This window comes from Rhododendron vialii, chromosome 6a (assembly GCF_030253575.1).
Source record: "Rhododendron vialii isolate Sample 1 chromosome 6a, ASM3025357v1".
Lineage (NCBI taxonomy): Eukaryota > Viridiplantae > Streptophyta > Magnoliopsida > Ericales > Ericaceae > Rhododendron > Rhododendron vialii.
The window spans coordinates 6,539,046-6,556,449 of NC_080562.1; the positions used below are offsets into that span (position 1 = coordinate 6,539,046).

General features: G+C 37.4%; 1 protein-coding gene across 1 annotated transcript; it reads right to left on the minus strand.

Moving 5' to 3' along the window:
* Nucleotides 1–14,363: 14,363 nt before the first annotated feature.
* On the minus strand, nt 14,364–15,417 carry LOC131331237 (ethylene-responsive transcription factor ERF011-like). The gene has a single exon (XM_058365121.1). It carries the CDS (start codon nt 15,181–15,183, stop codon nt 14,698–14,700), a length of 486 nt encoding a protein of 161 aa, XP_058221104.1. The 5' UTR covers nt 15,184–15,417; the 3' UTR covers nt 14,364–14,697.
* Between the last annotated feature and the right edge of the window lie 1,987 nt (nt 15,418–17,404).

The following is a 17,404-nucleotide window of genomic DNA, read 5'->3' on the forward strand; positions in this document are numbered from 1 at the left end:
CTTTATCCCTTGGTTGTATTTTCCAACCCCCTATTTTTATTTATTTATTTTATCCGAGTATTTTCCAACCCTTGGTTGGAATCTCCTTTCCCCTTCTCCTTAATAAAATGTTATTTTTGCCGATAAAAAAAAACCTGATAGTCATTTACCTTGAAGATGAAACTACTTTGATGTCCTAATTGGCCAGTGTAACTAACATCTAGCTTGTTATGTTTTGGGTAGGTCTGCCCTTTCAGTATGTGTTCTACAAGTCTCCTAGGCTGAGGGTTCCTAATTCATTGGCATTGGAATTTTCTCCCCAGGGAGACCTTTTTTTGGGGCGGATTTCCTCGTTTATGGTCAGTCAATGGTTTATTGCTGGCTCGTGCCAATTGTGAACAGAGTTCAAATTTTATACTCGGAACCAAAACAGAAAATTCATTTGGGTATAAGATCATTTATAAGTTTCATTTGATGTCTAACGACTCTGAACTGGGGAAATTGTAACATCAAATGTAACGTGATCAATGGACGATAAAAGGTGTTACAAATTTTGAAGCAAGGTAAGATGTCATTCCATTGAGAATGTGTTGGTGAGATTGGCAAGATCAATTGCCAATTCTGGCAGGAAGTTTTATTCCGCCAAGCCATTAGGATCATCAATATGAATGTCACTATGTCGGTAATGGAATGGCTTCAGTAGAGGAGTTGTAATGTTATCTCACGCTGAAAACTACAACCAGTCTTCCATCTGTGAAATTGGTATCTCTTCTCATCTTGTCTAGCTCTCTATAAGGCAAAAGTTGTGTCGCATACCATGGTAGCAGCAAACTTAGCAAAGCAGGCGATAAAAACATTTCGCCTGGTGCTTTCCTTTCAGACTACAAATTTTGCGCGAGTCTTAATGTTCACTGCTTGTAGCCGATCAGAAAAATGTTCACTGCTTGTGTCAAACATCAGTGTACTGAACTGGTGTTCATTTGTTAGTGGCATACGACGCTGGGAGATTGAATTATTTTTCTTTACCGGAAGGCGGAATGGTATTAGATTTTTTTTCAGATTATATTAGACACGCTTTCTGCTGATGCAAAGCTGTAGTTGACCGACTAAAATACAGAGCAGAATACAGAGGTGCGTCGTTCATAAGTTCCCCTTCGGTCCTTGAGAAGATGAAAGTGAAGAAGGGGTAAAGTCCTGCTTTTACTATGATAACGCGATATCTGAGCCTAAGAATTTACCACCAATACTTTTCCATGTGTCGTAACATCAGTGTCATAATGCGATTCTCTCGGTGGATTTTTCGTGTTCTGATTGGCAGAGAATGGAGAAAGTGTAGTTCAAAGCCAAGGTTGGTAATAGTATGTGGATATGTGTTCCAATTCGATGTGATCTACTCGTAAGTTGTTCGAACTAATGCAAGACGAGCCTGACTTGTCCACAATATTAGATTAATTGAGGCCTGGAACCATCTTCTTTAAGAAAATTAATCAGTTATGGGCTTGGTTCGATCACATCTCCAACTTTGTATCTCAGAATATTCGGTTTTATCACTCATGACATTATCTCTTTTTCACCGGAGTATTTTTGTTGCCAAAAATATGGCCGTCCGTGCTTTTAATTTTAACTGCTTCCCCATATCATCCTGCAATCTGTTGTTCATTAATTTATGTTTGCTTCAATCTCTGTTTGACCATATGGTGGAATGGTAGAGGGAATGCACATTTGAGAGCAGGGTTGTCACTGTTAAGTTTTTTTACCTGTTCAGTACCTTTAGCAGGCAGCTTGCTTTCATGCGTGGACTCCGTGTTGTTGAACCGACCCCAACTAACTCACGTACACAATTGCAAAAAGAATAACCAGGCGAAGTACGCAAACAGAAAAGCACGACACAAGTATTCTCTGCGGTTTTTCAATCGGGTAGTTGGGAACATCTACGGCACCCATGTTGACACGCATCAATGAAGAAGAATTTTTCAAGTTGCATTGATTGCGTATAGCACATTATTTATGTCTTAGGGTTTTACACTGCTAGTCGAACGCCGTCATATATAGTCGGTGAAGTGGCAATTGATAGCCGAATCAGACTTCGCAAATCCCAACACTCCACTATTTTTCCTTGTAACCTTTTGGGTTCAGGAAACTTCAAAGTTTTGGAGGAATTTCGGTTTTTATTATGCTCTTCTAGATGTTTGATCCTAAGTACTTAATGGAATGTTAAATCATGTCATTGCCATCAACCACAACCACAACCACACCATCAATGTGAGTAGCTTTACAACAACACCATGTGCAGTGCAGAATCACATTGGGTCAATACATGGGGCATGCCAGCTAAAATATATACATGGGGCATGCCCATATAGTACTGTATTACTTTTCTGTATGAGAAGATAAAGAGTCATGGGCAAAATATCCTAGTTTAACTGCTTTTTCCCTTTTATTTTAAGCTTAATGCTCTATTTGGAACTTGCGAAAAGTGAGAGATGAGAAGCGACAACAATTAAGAAGGAAAATGTGATTTAAAGGAAGGGAAAAATTCTACTATGCTTAGAATTCTATTTTTGCAATTCTTCCCCCGCCACCCACACACACCCCCCCCCCCCCCCCCCCACCAAAAAGGGGAGGGAAATTATTTAACTTTTCCTTATGTAAGAGAGGTTGGATGTGTGGGTCAAATGTTGTCTAACCCGAATGTATGAGCGCCGGAGAGGTATGAATAATCAACAGTCAAGATGAGGAATGAGAGGATCTCTTGGGGGTGAAGGAGAAGGCAAGGGTGTACAGAATGGACTATGGCAGTCAATCTGTGTGACGTCGATTTTGAAAGCCTAAGAGGAAGACAATAGAGATATTGAGAAGAGAATATTTATCTATCAGAATCAACACTCACCAACTTCCTCTCTCTCTGGGTGTCTAATCAACCAATAACTCCGGAAAGTCTGAGGAGAATGTTTTGTATTTATAAACATCTGGGCCAAATACTCGAGCGCCAGTTGACTCTATGAAATATTAACACATGTCTTCTTCCGTAACCCTGACCGCGGGTCGCGCAAGTCTCTAGCTCGCCAGACCTCTCCTTCTCTTGCGGAGATCCCTTCTCCTTTTCAAGTCACCGCGCCACTAGATCTCCTCTAATTCCCATATAGGCAAGGTCACGACCTGCTCGGCCATGCCAATACCACGGCCAAGCCTCTAAGGGCCCTGCCATGGCAACCGGAGCAGAATAAAGAGTCTGGGTCATTTAGATATTCGGTGATCTTCTCGCTTTATCTCCCCTAATTTCTGGGGAAGCATCAGCTTATAGGTTGGCTTTTTCATATGTCTTTCTTCCTCTACGGAAACATACCAACATTTACCTCCCGTTCGGGCTGCCTTGGGACTTGTCCGTTTGGGCACCGAGGCTCGCGTCCCCCTGTGTTCTTGTGCTAGTCGCGCGGGATCGCTTGCCCTCACGGTCGCAACGTGGGGCCAGGTCACCCGCGCTGCATCTAACATTGCACCACGTATCACGCCGCTTGATCGCACGCCATATGTCTAGCGGGCTAGTCGCGGCATGTCAGCCCCGATTGGGCAGTCAATTGGTCAACGAGTCAACTATTCTTTCAGACGCCAACCTTCCCTACACCTTCTTTTTCCTCTCTTTCCCTTTGTTCCAAAAAAACCCAAGAATAATATACTTGTGATTTTTATGGAGTATTTTTTTTTTTTTTAAAGATCTTGCAATAATATCAGTCTGCACCGTGGGCCTGGGCCACTTCAATATGTCCAGCAAAAGGAATAATATCTCAGTCTGCACCGTGGGCCTGGGCCACTTAAAGTTTGTTACTTTAATCTATGTCATCGTGGGCCTGGTCTGTTTTTCTAAAAAGTAAGTTCAGAGACACCGCCTATCTAACCACACAAATCATCGCCTCTCTATCACACAGGCGGCGGCCCCTGCACAATGCGTACGGTGGTCCTCCCACAAGCTGTGTCAGAGCCGATGATTTATGGTGTGTAGGGGCCATCGCCTGTGTATGACAGCATGAGGCGACAATTATGTAGTGAAGCATGCGGTGTCGTTATTTTCTGAGAACATGACACACAGAATAATTGATTTAGGTTAAGTGGTTTGAACCACAACTAATGTCCTGTTTTGCAATTTGAAGATTGAACACGTCAAGAAATTGAAAGTCACTATTCTATTTCTAAGCAACAGTAGGACATGTATAGTACATCCCATTAATAAATTGGCTCCAAGATGATAAGTTATATTGGGAATAATAAACAAATTAGGCTAAAGCTGTCTGAGAGGTCCCACTGTTGCTGTTCTTTAATGACTTCCCTTAGTTTGAAAATATGCCAATCCTAAGTGGCAACAGGAATGAACTATAAATTCAGACATCGTAAGTTTGAAACTTGGTAGTCTCTCGTGGCCAGGTCGCAAGAGAGAAATTTCTTGTGAATTTTTTAGCCTTGACATTAATGGCCTTCTTTTGATCAGACCGGAGAGGGAAATAGTTGAGATACGCGTAAGTTGGTCCAGACGTACCTGACCTTTGAACCAAAAAAGAAAGAAAGTAAGGAAACGCCAATACCTGGTAACCACACATATGGAGCGAGAGAGAGAGAGAGAGTTTTCATGTTGCAATACTCCACTTGATTACATTTAGGAATTGCAGTAGTTTCACGTTGCTTTCAAATTGCTAAAATATTTCCTTGCTTACTTCCCAGTTCTGTCTTTTGTTAAATCATGCAAGTACAATTAAATTTTGTTGTTGTTGTTGTTGCTGCTGCTGATGCAGAGGTATAGAGTGAAACTTGCACGTGTTGAGGAGAAAGGAACTAGTACTATAAAGTGAAATGGTAGGTTAGTATACATTGTTATCCTTCTGTCGTAGAATAAGCATCATGCCATAAGAAAGACAATATTATATCCTGTATAAGATTCTTTTTCCTTTCCTGACTGAGTTTTTTTTTTTTATATTAAAGGAAGATAAGTTGCCCTTTATCCCTTTTCTTGTCACTTTTTTCCGTTTTCGCAAAAGAAATTTATTAATCTTAATTTGCTATTTTAGCTTATCCAAAAAAAAAAAAAACTTTGTTATTTTAAAAAGACTAAACAGACCAAGGACATGATATCCAAAAATAAAGAAGGCAAGACGCCAACCAAAAATAACATGGACGAAAGGACAATTACATGCAGAAATCATAGGAACAAAAGCCCAAACCAATCCCCGATACCCCATCCAACAGCAAAAATTAATAAACCACTAAACCCAATGACAATGACTTAAATTTTTTTTGTTTATTTATCACCCAACCACAACGCCTTCAGCTGCAGATCAAAAGCCATGCCAAACGACACAAAGCAGCAGAAAAACCCAAAAGCTGGAATTAATGCCCAGAACTTGAATAAAAAAACTCAGCCACATCAACGCCCCTTCTTTGATTAATTTCCAAGATTCATGCATCCTGAAAACTTTGGAACAAACCCCGAAGCTGCTCTACCAAGATCGTCTCAGAAAGCTATGATCATCCTTTGAACGTATGAAACCTCACCACGAGAAATGCTAGGTACACAGAAGATGTACCCCCAAGATTTCTCCGAAAATGTAAATCAACGATATTGATTCACTTTAGAGGATGAATTTATCATTTTTTGGGTAATTTCGGTCGGAGTACATTTTATGTGTACTTCGGGTAATTTCGGAGTACATTTTCTGTGTACCTAGCATGCCTTGGATAGTAGCGAATCAAAATGCATTTTCGTTGTGCGGATTTCTCACTCACATAAGTTGATGTGTATACTATTCTAGCAATGAATGGTTTGGGGATTTAAAATCAGTGGCAGATACACTTTTGTCAAGCATGTTGGCTTCTAGAACTGAGGTAAGTGTTAGGTTCTAGGAAATGATTTGGGAAGGAATGGAATCATCATTCCTCAGCCTACCAATGGTTTGGGGGTGCCGGTGTAGCAAATTATTAGTACTATTTATATGTGTATACATGGGGTGGTATTAGCAAAGTTGGGGGTGGCCCGGGCCTCTCCAAATCCAAAGGTAGCTCTGTCCCTGCATTCAAAATTTAATTAGGTGGCGAAGAGCTGATATCGAGATGTCAAACCTTCACGTCGATGAAAGCTCTTGGGAAAGATCAGCCTGTTATCCCTATCGTGACTTTTATCCATTGAGTGACGGCCCTTCCACTCGGCACCTATTTAAGAGTAAGTGGAGAATATTGCGCCAATTTATATGTTGTTACTTGTTAGTTTTAGTTTTCCGAAATGAAAACATTATATTAATTGTCAAAATGTACAACGATGTATTTAAGATCCCACAATAATGAGAAGACCGTAAACAGAGTCTAATTATTCAGTGATTTCTAGGAATTTTGCAGTCATAAAACCTGTTGAAATTAAACACTGGTGATCATGATCCATGATAGCCTAACTTGAATGCTAAGCCATTGTTGGAACCATGAATTTAGGGAGAAACTGAGCAATCACCAATCAGAAGGTAAGAAACTCATCTTTGGTAGCATATCCCTTTCGGAAAAGTATCCTCTTGTGTGACAATATCTCATGTGATCTCCCATGAAATGTAATATAAAATCTCGTGCTCTTATTTGATGATTTATTTGGTCTGTTTATTTTGTAGACCACAATGTGTAAATTGCCTAGTCAAAATATAAGCTTGATTGGTCCACAATAAAGGCTTCATTGAATCGGATTTATTTGAAGACCAATGGACGATTATACGTTGACTATTCGTTGATGTTACGATAGTTGTGGTTTATTCACATGGATATCCATGTTCAGTCAACTTAATTTTTGCATGGATAGCGTATGCATTGAGGGCCACAAATGCACATTTTGAATTCTTCGAATGAGACTGTGGTTACTCTCATTTTGTGTGACATTAAGAATCACACGACAGATGACCAAATCCCTAATGGAAGGTGAGAAAGCCTCTTGGGCTCCCAATTTCTTTTTGAAAAACCAGAGGTTCCCATAGTTTATAGGGTATATTGTATGAGGTATAAAAAAATTAGTCCATTATGAATGGAAATGATTGATTATGCTAGCATAGTTGCTACTTTCGCCGTTAAAAATGCAAGAAGCGTGATATTTGAAGGATCTGGCTTGTCGACAAAGGGACTGCATCGTGCAGTTGGCCGAATAATGGCTTGTATCGAGTTTATTTTCAAGATCGGAACCGTTCATGTCATAGAGCTCGTTGAGAACTTCAATCCTGTCAAAAATCATGTTAATTGGAAATTGTTTAATACCTTATTGGAGTGACTTTTTACTTTACTTAATTAGATTTAATGGGTTTGATCCAATGTGGCAATATCCATTTTCAGAAACATAAACATGGTCCGATTAGGCATTAAAAAGTTTTTAAATAAACATGATTTTTGACGTGGTTGAAGTTTTTGACGAACTCCATAACGTGAACGGTTTTGATCATAAAAATAAACTCGATACGAGCCGTTATTCGGCCAAATGCACAGTGCAATCCCCATAAAGCCAGATCCGTATTTTAATGATACTTTTACCTTCTTGTTATGATCATTACTTTCGATTTATACTGTTTATTTTGGGTGCTCGTAAATTATGAATGGACCCTAAACTTTGAAGCTCACCTCGGGCCCAAAAAAGTTAGGAACCACTGTGTAGATGACGACATGATAATAGGATGTTGACACATCATATTTCTTTAGCTTGATAAAATTTTAACAGCCTTGCTAAACTCTGCCTTTTACAGCGGATGTTAGCATTTTCTTCGGTCTTGTTAAATTTCGCCCACTACACAGAAGATATTTTTTTAATAATTTCAAACAAATAAATTCGGCTATCAATACACATTTTACATGTATTGATACACTTTTAGATATATCAATATATTTTTCTCGAATACCAATACATATTTTACCTATTATTCTTCGCCTTTAGAGCGGATGTTAGCATATGCCAATTTATATAATCCAGACGCAACATTATCGTCTTTACACCATCCAACCAGCTTCGAGAAATATGAATAGAATCTCTTCACTTTGAAGGGAAAGTCTTCAATACACACCCTTTTAAGGTGTGTACCATATGCACCTATTGTGTGGTTCATATTGTGCCACCTCATAAAAAATTACTTGTAGGACCGGTCATTCATAACATTTTATTTCGTATCGTAACTTTTATACTAAAAATTCGTAACTTTTCAACAATATGATTCGTAACTTTTTAGCAATAGATTCGTAACATTTTGGAATTCATAACATTTTGGTGTATTTTAATAAGGGTGCATATGATACACACCCAAATAAAGGGTGTGTATTGTAGCACTTCCCCACTTTGAAACATGTTTAGAGAAATGTATAAATAATGGATTTGATGCACGCACCTTATCTATTGCGGTATTCCCCAAAGACTTTCTTTCATGATCATCAATATTTTTTATTAGTCATATTTAATTGGTTTTATTTTACTGTCTCTATTAAATGTACCGGTACTGTATCCAGATCCTAAATTTTGGTCAGGTGGGTACGAGAAAATAACTAAAAAGCATGTAACCAAAGAAGTCGAGAGTTCGAATCCGACGAAAGCCTAACATTATAAATCTTGAGGCTAATAGAGGTTGGAAGTTTGCCCGTCATTTACTTCAGAACCCGGAACTAGTCGAGGTGCACGCAAGCTGGTCAGGACGTCCGGTTATTAAAAAAAGATGACTGTAATGTGTCCGAATACATCGAATTAGTTGACCAAGTTTTTGTGCCGGATTTCTTGAACAAAGCTATTACTCCTACATCTTAGCAGGAATAAACAAAAGGACGGTGTATTAGTTTAATTTGCACACCGACAATAATACTATGCTTCTTCTCTCCTGTTGTTTATCAGCCTCTCATAACTGGATATGGTCATTTAATTATCCAGCAGATCGAACTTACATCATCTTAGATAAGCCCTACCTCAGAGACCAGTATCAACAAATCCTACAAAATAACCTCAGGGGTTGCTTGGTGGTCTACGGGTCTCTTACGGGTTCGCTCTCTTCTAAGGTTTCATGTTGAATTTCACTTATTGGTAATATATAACTCTTGGGACCACCTCACAACCAATCGTTACCATGAGAAAGGGTTATGGGAGCATTGGGAGAGACTGTAGGAATCAGTCCGAGGTGCGCAAGCTGGACCGAGATGCCCGGCCTTGCCCGAAGTAAATCCTATACAGTATTTTCTATTTCTTGAATAGCTGGACAATATTGATGCAGATTGAAATTGAAAATGACATAGTTGTCCCAGATAGATTTGACCATCTTTGTCACCTACGTAAATGACAGTTGGCCTAGTAATGGTGGTTGATAAAATACTCTCATGACAACTGCTACAGACATAGATGGATGTGCACGAATCTAAATGAAAGTGTGTTGATCCTTTTAATTTTTCTTCAAACGAATTGGCTTAGGAGTACTTTATGAATTTTTTTTTCACTCACTATCAGATTCATGGTTGAAAAGAGAAATCGAATTTAGGCCTTTGCAAGAGGTGGAGAAGATCGATCCCTTCTGGGGCGCAAGCCACCGATGAAAGACTCATCTTGCTGAGTTACTGAACTGCAGGAGAATTTTTGGGTGCAATGGCCACCACGTGGCGGATCCTAGCGCCCATCTGTGTTTTGGACGGCTCGACTGAGTAGGAGCGAAATTTGAGATACCATGCAACCAACTTATTGAAGGTTTCTTGTGGAGAAATTTGATACAGGAACCAGCTGCATGTGTTGGAATCCAACAAGTGTATTTAGTGTTGCATATATTGTTGCGAAGATCACGAGCTCGGAAAATTAATGAATTTTTTTTGGTAAGTAAAATGAATGTTTTCTGTTCCTTAATACTATTGTTCAACCCAAATGTCAGTAGTTTAATTGTCTAGCCGTTAGCTTTAAGGTCCCGAATTTAAAATCAGTCGAGGTACGCTAGCCCGAACATCCGATTATAAAAATAAAAAATTCATTCCATAGTCCATTTTGAGGTTATGCTTAGGGCTTAAGACCATTAAGTATCAGAGACATTTATCAGCCAAACAACAAAATAGAAAAGAAAATTATATATATTGGAACCGAAGTGCAAAAGACCAATTGTTGAAGAAAAAATGTCAAAATCTTATTGGAGTGCTGATTGGCGGCAGAAAGAAACCATAGGAAGGAGGGGACCGGCCAAAAGTAAAATAGATTATATAGCCACTCCTCCCTAATTGTTTTGGCATTAGTTTATGTCATTTTGAATTTTTATTAAATTCACGTTAAATTTTTTGGATTAACCATTAGAGTCTAAAAGGTAAAAACTTACGAAGCAAAAAGAACTTCACAAAAGACGATTTTGTTTTGAAACATCTCCTCTTTTTTATTTCTTTAATTTTTTTTTTTGTACATGTGTTAGTCTATTTGAGTTTTTTTTTCAACTTTGGTTTGCATTTTGTACTTCTATATTTTTCTCTCGTGAGACAAATAATTAAACGTAAAAATTATGACAAACATCGAAAAAATATCATGCATATGCCTGGTCACCTGCAACAAAAAATGACACCAATCAAACACTCATTTGATTGCAATCGGGGAGTATTCTCTCCTGGAGGGCACTCTAATACAACTTCTTCTTTTTTCAAATTACAAAGATGCCGGTAAACTAACGCGAACACATTTTCAATAAAATCCTGGGTTTTTTTTTTGGGTCCATTTCATTCCTATCACGGGGTACCGCTTTAGATTTAGGTTTGGAGTTTTGTCTAGGTGTTGAGATGGTATTACATTGGAAATACTAGAAATAATTAATGGTGTCATGCTGCAATTAATTTCATGAATTGAACCTCTACGAGTAATGAAGCAAATAATAATAATAATAATAATGAAAAAGAATTTAAGGGTCTAGTGTAAAATTGTAACATAGATTCTAGAAGAAAACAATACTAAAACCGGATTTAATTTAGAAATGGGTTTAATTTAGCAGGCCACCAAAAGGGTCTTGTTATACTAATGCAAATAATTCATTCTGAAGGTCTTGATGTATAGATCATAGATTGAAAAAAAACAAAGTTAGTCTAAGAATAGTAATTTCACATATTAAGATAAATGAGCCATGAATACGACTTTGGAAATAAACTATAGGGTAGTGATTTGGCCACACCCTTTTTGATAATGCCACACCCCGCAAGTATATTTTTTGGTACAAAAATACACTTGCAGGGTGTGACAAAATCATTTCCCTAAACTATACTTCATTATTGCAATACAAATGTGATGAATTCATGTCGCTATGTTTACCCAATCAAACTTATTTATCATATAGAGATGGTCAGCGCATTGCTGTCCATTCGAGACGGATACAGAGTCAAGTGGTGTCACTTATATAACTACACGACTTCTTTCATATAATTGTAATCAAACGAAATTTTATTTTATTTTGTAAATTTGACCTAGCAAGTATGGTAAATTGGTAATTATACTAAGAATGAAGCACTCTACCCTTTTAAAAGAGACTTGTACCTTCTAATCCAACAGTATTATTAAGCCAAATAGGCCTACTATTGCGGCATTGCCTGAAGGGTGCCGTTAAGATCATCTATGTTACTTAATACTTCCTTAGTCCCAAAATAATGATTGCTTTTCACTACTTGGGACGTTTCAAAAATACTGTTTATATCTTTTTAGTATATTGTTTTTTTTACACATTATATGAGTTTTACTTGATAAATCTCAATTAATTTTATTATATAAAATTTTTAAATGATAAAAATCATATTATAAATTGCTAAATATAAAAGTTTTATAAATGACACGGCTGCTCAAAGGAACCATTATTTTGTGACGAAAGGAGTACATTATGAATTAGCATTTTTCTAAGCACCGACTCACTTTTCAGAAACCCTGACTCTATCACAGCGCCTACAACCATAATTAATACATTCTTATTTTTTCGTTAACGACATTTTTAAATATTGACCTTATTAGAGCATCTCTAATGGGGCCTAAAATTGAATGGCTCAATGGTAGTTTGTGCTAAAAATAAGACCACTTATGGATTGATAAGAGGTCATTAATTTATTGAGTGCATGGATGGTCATAAAATTCGGTTCCAGAGAGATAGGGGAGAAAGAGAATTTTATAGGAAGGAATGTGAAAAATATAGGAGCAGATTTGTTTCAATTGGGATTACACAATCCCGGTAATTGTGGAAACATTGAAATGGAGAAATTGCAGGAATTCACAATAAATAAATAAATATATATATATATATATATATATATATATATATATATATTTTAAACATAAATATTTTAAACCAATAGGATGGACACCTAAATAAGTTGGGTCAAGAGGATGGCTAATTAATTTTGTCTATATTTTAGCAACCACATTACCATTTTGAAGCTTCGATGGCAATAGGAGTACCATTTTGAAGTTTTTAAAGTACTAGAGCAAGGATTACAGTAGAGCAATCCTACATTTTGAAAAACAAAATACCTCAAAATATTTTCTTATACGTCCCAAGGTATACATTTTATTCCAACATCATTGTTTTGTTGCAACAACAATATTTTCTAAAAATTTCATTTTATCCTAAAATAATAATAAAAAGTTTTTTTAATCTAAAAATTGGACCAAAAAATGAGTGCATAAATAGGAGGCCAAATTTATAGGGTAAGTTATTGAGTTATAGATTACTGACCTAATTTATTTAAACCATTAGAGCTAGTTTTTACAACCATTAGGCCATCTACAGTAGTATAATCAAAAAAGGATAACCAAAAGTTGACACATCAGCTTTTGATTATTCACTTAAGAGGTTGCTAAGTTTAACAATGTTAAGCTTCACTATGGTCACTTCTAGTCCATAATCAAAATATGGGGTTCACTACAATTTCATTTTCTCTCCCCCTGTTATCCGTCATTCACTTCCCTCCATTTACGTTTTTTATGAGTTAAAATATATCGATTCCCTCTCTTAATTTTGAAAAAAAAAAATCGGTGACTTCCTTCTCTCCTATTATGATTTTTTCCTTTTTTTTTCGGGGGTAGGTAGTAGAAACAGGAAAGAAGAGTGAAATACCTTAATCCGGCGACGATGAATTGAATTGTAGATGATCGAGAGATATGAGTTTCACTTTTGGAGGAAAAGAAAGAGAAATAGTTTGTTGGCGAAGTGAAAAAGATATAGAGTAGCGAAAAAGCTTGGCTACATAAAATTTTTATTTTTCAATTTTATTTTTTTAACCAAAAAAAAAAAAAGAGTGGGCGAAGAATGGAAGAAGAAAATACTAGTCGAAACACATGTGTATACAAATTTTGGAACTAATTAACTTATGTGGTGTAGGATCCACAAATTTTGATTATGAAAAAATATTGTTAATTTTGGTTATTCAAAGCCCAAAATTTGATTATTTCTAAAGATGTTCCTAAGTTTGATTATACCATTGTGAGTAATCTTTTGCACCAACATTGTTAACTTTAAAAACAATTAGCATTTGATTATACCACTGTGGATGGCTTAGAGTTAGTTTTTACACATTCACTAGCTAAAGCCATTCAAATTCTTGAGTGTTTTATGGGATACATTAAAAATGCTATTTAACGTAAAATTGACGGATGTGTTTTATAGGGTCCATTAGAGGATCTTTTTGTAAGAATCGTATAAGAGTTTTCATCTAAACCGTCTATATTGGCAATTAATGGTCTGGATGTATTTGTATTTTTGACTGGTAATAATTAATTTTTACCAATCAAAAATACAAACACATCTGGATATTGTTGAAATAAACGGTCCGAATTCTATAAAAATCCTCACACACGATCCTCGTAGGGCTTCCTCATAAGAGGAACTGCAACTCGCCACCGGTAAAAAGAACACTCACCGCTCCATTAGGGAAAACAACCGCCTACCTCCCTTCACCATCATGCGCCACCACTAGTTACCAAACCTATCCCCACCTCCCACCATCTCCTGACGGCGACAACTTCCATCATCCAGGACCACTACCCCCCCATCTCTTGACGCCAACAATCTCACCCTGCCCCTGGACCACTCTCTCTCTCTCTCTCTCACACACACACACACACACACATGCCGTGGCGGTGGTGTGTCCACACTCCACACCAAACGACGTCAAAAAAACCGGTTTAAACACCCCAATCTCTGCCTTATCTCTTATCCAACTTTTCGGGCAACTAATTTGCAGCCATGTAGGCCATCTGCCATCATCATCACTGTTTCATTCTTTTCACTTCTGTTTCCATACCCGCCCCTTCCCCACTCCTCCGATAACACCCCAAAAATCATCGGAACCGTTCACTTTTTAAAGATTGCCGACAACATCAAAATCAACACAAACGGATGATATAGAGGAAGAAAAAAAAATTATCAACAAATCAACTGCATAGAACAAACAAACTTGGATCTCCGTTAAAAGCCTCTTTAATCTGTATTTGATACAACTATATTTACCTCGAGATATTTATACTAGTAGTAGTTATCTAGAGAGAGAGAGAGAGACGAAACTTTAATCGCAAAAGAAGATTCACTAATAAATCAAACACGATCCCTTCGGATCATGTGCAAAGACTTCTCTCTCGATCATGTTCAAAGACTTCTCTCTCGATCGATAGCAATTTCTGCACCGATCACGAAGTCGCTTTTTTTTATGCAAAAAAAGCCTTAATCCTCCGACACCAAACCCTAAAAAAACTCCTCTTCAATCGTCATCGTCCGAGTTTTCCGGGTCCGGGTACTCGTTCAGGTCGGGCTTCACCGACGCACGGCCCGAACGACTCTCCACCGCCTCCACCGCCGCCGCGTGGTGCTGCAGCGCCGACTCGAGCGCGTCGACCCTAGCACCGACCTCGGTCGCCTTCTTCCGAATCGACGCGGCCGACATGTCGTGGCCGTCCACCCCGTCTTCCTCGACTATGAACTCGGGGAAATTCAGCCTCGCCGAGGGGCCGCGGAGGTAGAACACGGCGGTGTCATAGGCACGGGCCGCCGCGACAGGCGAGGAGTATGACCCGAGCCAGATCCGGGAGCGCTTGTTGGGCTCTCGGATCTCGGCCACCCACTTGCCCCACTTCCTCATCCGTATCCCCCGGTACGGCTTCTCTCTCTGGTGCTGTCTCTGTTTCCTCTTCTCCGTTGTGCTTCTTGTTGTACTTGTGCTTGAACAATATTCTCCTGCTTCTTCCATTTGATTCGTTTCTCTTTGTTAGAGGAATAATTGGCTGTGTAACGGAAGAGGAGAGAGAAAGAAGGGGGAGGAGAGAGAGGAGATTCTAACTAACCTAGAAAAAACCTCCCTATAACCCCAGCTGTTGTATTTATATAGGGGGTATTGTGTGTGGGGGGTAGATGTATGTGGGTGTACGTGTATAGGAGGAGAGAGAGAAAAGGAGGAGAGAGATAGAGAGGAGGGAATAGGCAGCACGCATTTGAGATGGCGGTGGGTTGCTTGGCTAAGTAGTGTGTCGTGTGGGACGGCCGCCACGTTGATTTACCCTTAAAGATAAGTCCAAAACTGGCCGACATAATCCATCGGTCCCCTCTCTCCTCGATGGAGTAAATATTATATACTCCAAGTATTTTTCTCGAGATGATCCATTGTTCATTTATTGCAGTGAATCATTTAGTATTTTGAAGGAGTAGGTCTCAAATGGTATTCTTTCTGTTTTATTTTGGTTGTATATTTTTATTATTCATGTTATTTTTTAAATATTTATATTTCTAAATTTATAATATTTTTATTATTTTTGAAAATTTGTTGTTGTAGGTTTAATTGAGAACTACTCTCTCGGTCCCTTTTTAGTTGTCTATTATGGTTTTGCATACATTTTCAACGGCTTATATTTCTTGACGTATATTGCTAAAAATATGCAATATGGATTTTGTTTGATAGATTTTAATTTTTTTTATAAGACAATGATTTCAAAAACATAAAACATAATATACTTCGAGAGATATAAGCCGTTGAAAATGCACGTAAAATCATAGTGAACAATTAAATAGGTACGGAGGGACTATCAAATAAGATCCATGTTGTATATTTTTGGAGATTCATATTGAAAAATATAAGCGATTGAAAACTGATGCGAATATCAAAAAAGGACAAAGAAAATAGGACGGAGGGAGTAGTATCTTTTTACAAAGGTTTTAAATATTGAACCGGGTTTTAAATATCGAACCAGTTTTTAAATATCGTACTAGCTTGAGTACCGATTTTTCTACTTGCATGTATGGTACGTGTCGGTACCGGTGAACTATCGGGTACCTTAGATTTATCGTTATTAGTGTTATTTTCCACATAAAAGAATTTATAGTATAATATACACATTTATTAAAAAGAAAAAGTAGTCTGATATTTGTCCGGTACTTAAAATAAATAAATTAAAAGTAGTCCGGTATCCGGTACCATCCAGTATTGGCTGGTACCAACCGGTATTTGAGCCAGAATGAAATCGGAGGTGTAGGGTAACGGAATTGGACATTATTGGTATGTACTGGCCAATAAGGTACGAGATTCATAACCTTGATTTTTACGCAAAAACCAGCTTGATTTAACGTCAATAGCTATAACAAAAATTGAATTTTGATTTATAAAATAGATGATCATAGACAATTTAACTTAAAAGTTATTGCCACAGTCGGACCATCTATTTTAAAAACCAAAATTTAATTTTTGATATAACTATCGATGTCCAATCTCTTTAGCATAGTAATTGAATCAATGCTATATTGAAATTTGGAATTTAGGAAAATAATTTTTACACTCCACTCTAGTAAAAATACATACAATACAAGTACTAAATGATAAATTTGAAGCGCATTTATAAGGGGTGGAGTACAAAATTATTTTCATGAGTTGATGTTCATATCAAAAATTTATCTTTGATCGGTTCATTACTTTAACAAACCAATCTTGAACATTTTTTAAAGCTCGTTAGACTTTCAGAATAAGTTCAAACAAGCGATTACGAAAGAATAATTTTGTTCATCCTCCTATGATTGATGAAAATTGTGAAGGGTTCACAGAATCAATACATAAATTATTCTCAGCTATTGCTCGACTCGTTATGCATATATTATATAAGCACTTCAAGCTACTCAACATCTGCTCGTGTTTAGCTTGATTAAAACTCGTTGAAGATCGGCTCTATCATAAATACACTAAGCTCATACATACTTTTTAAGCTTGTTAAGTTTTGTTGTCCTCGACTCATTCCTCTTATTTATGAGGAGTTCTTGCACCAAGATCGCGTATTTTTAATTTTTATTTGGATCTTCTCGCATAAATACGTGCATGTATATTTTCTTATTGTATGTTAATGTGAACTTAAATTCGATCCTCCGAATTTGAATCACATTTTCATAGGTAAATATATTTTATCCTTTGGACTCCAAAGCTATCAACTCAT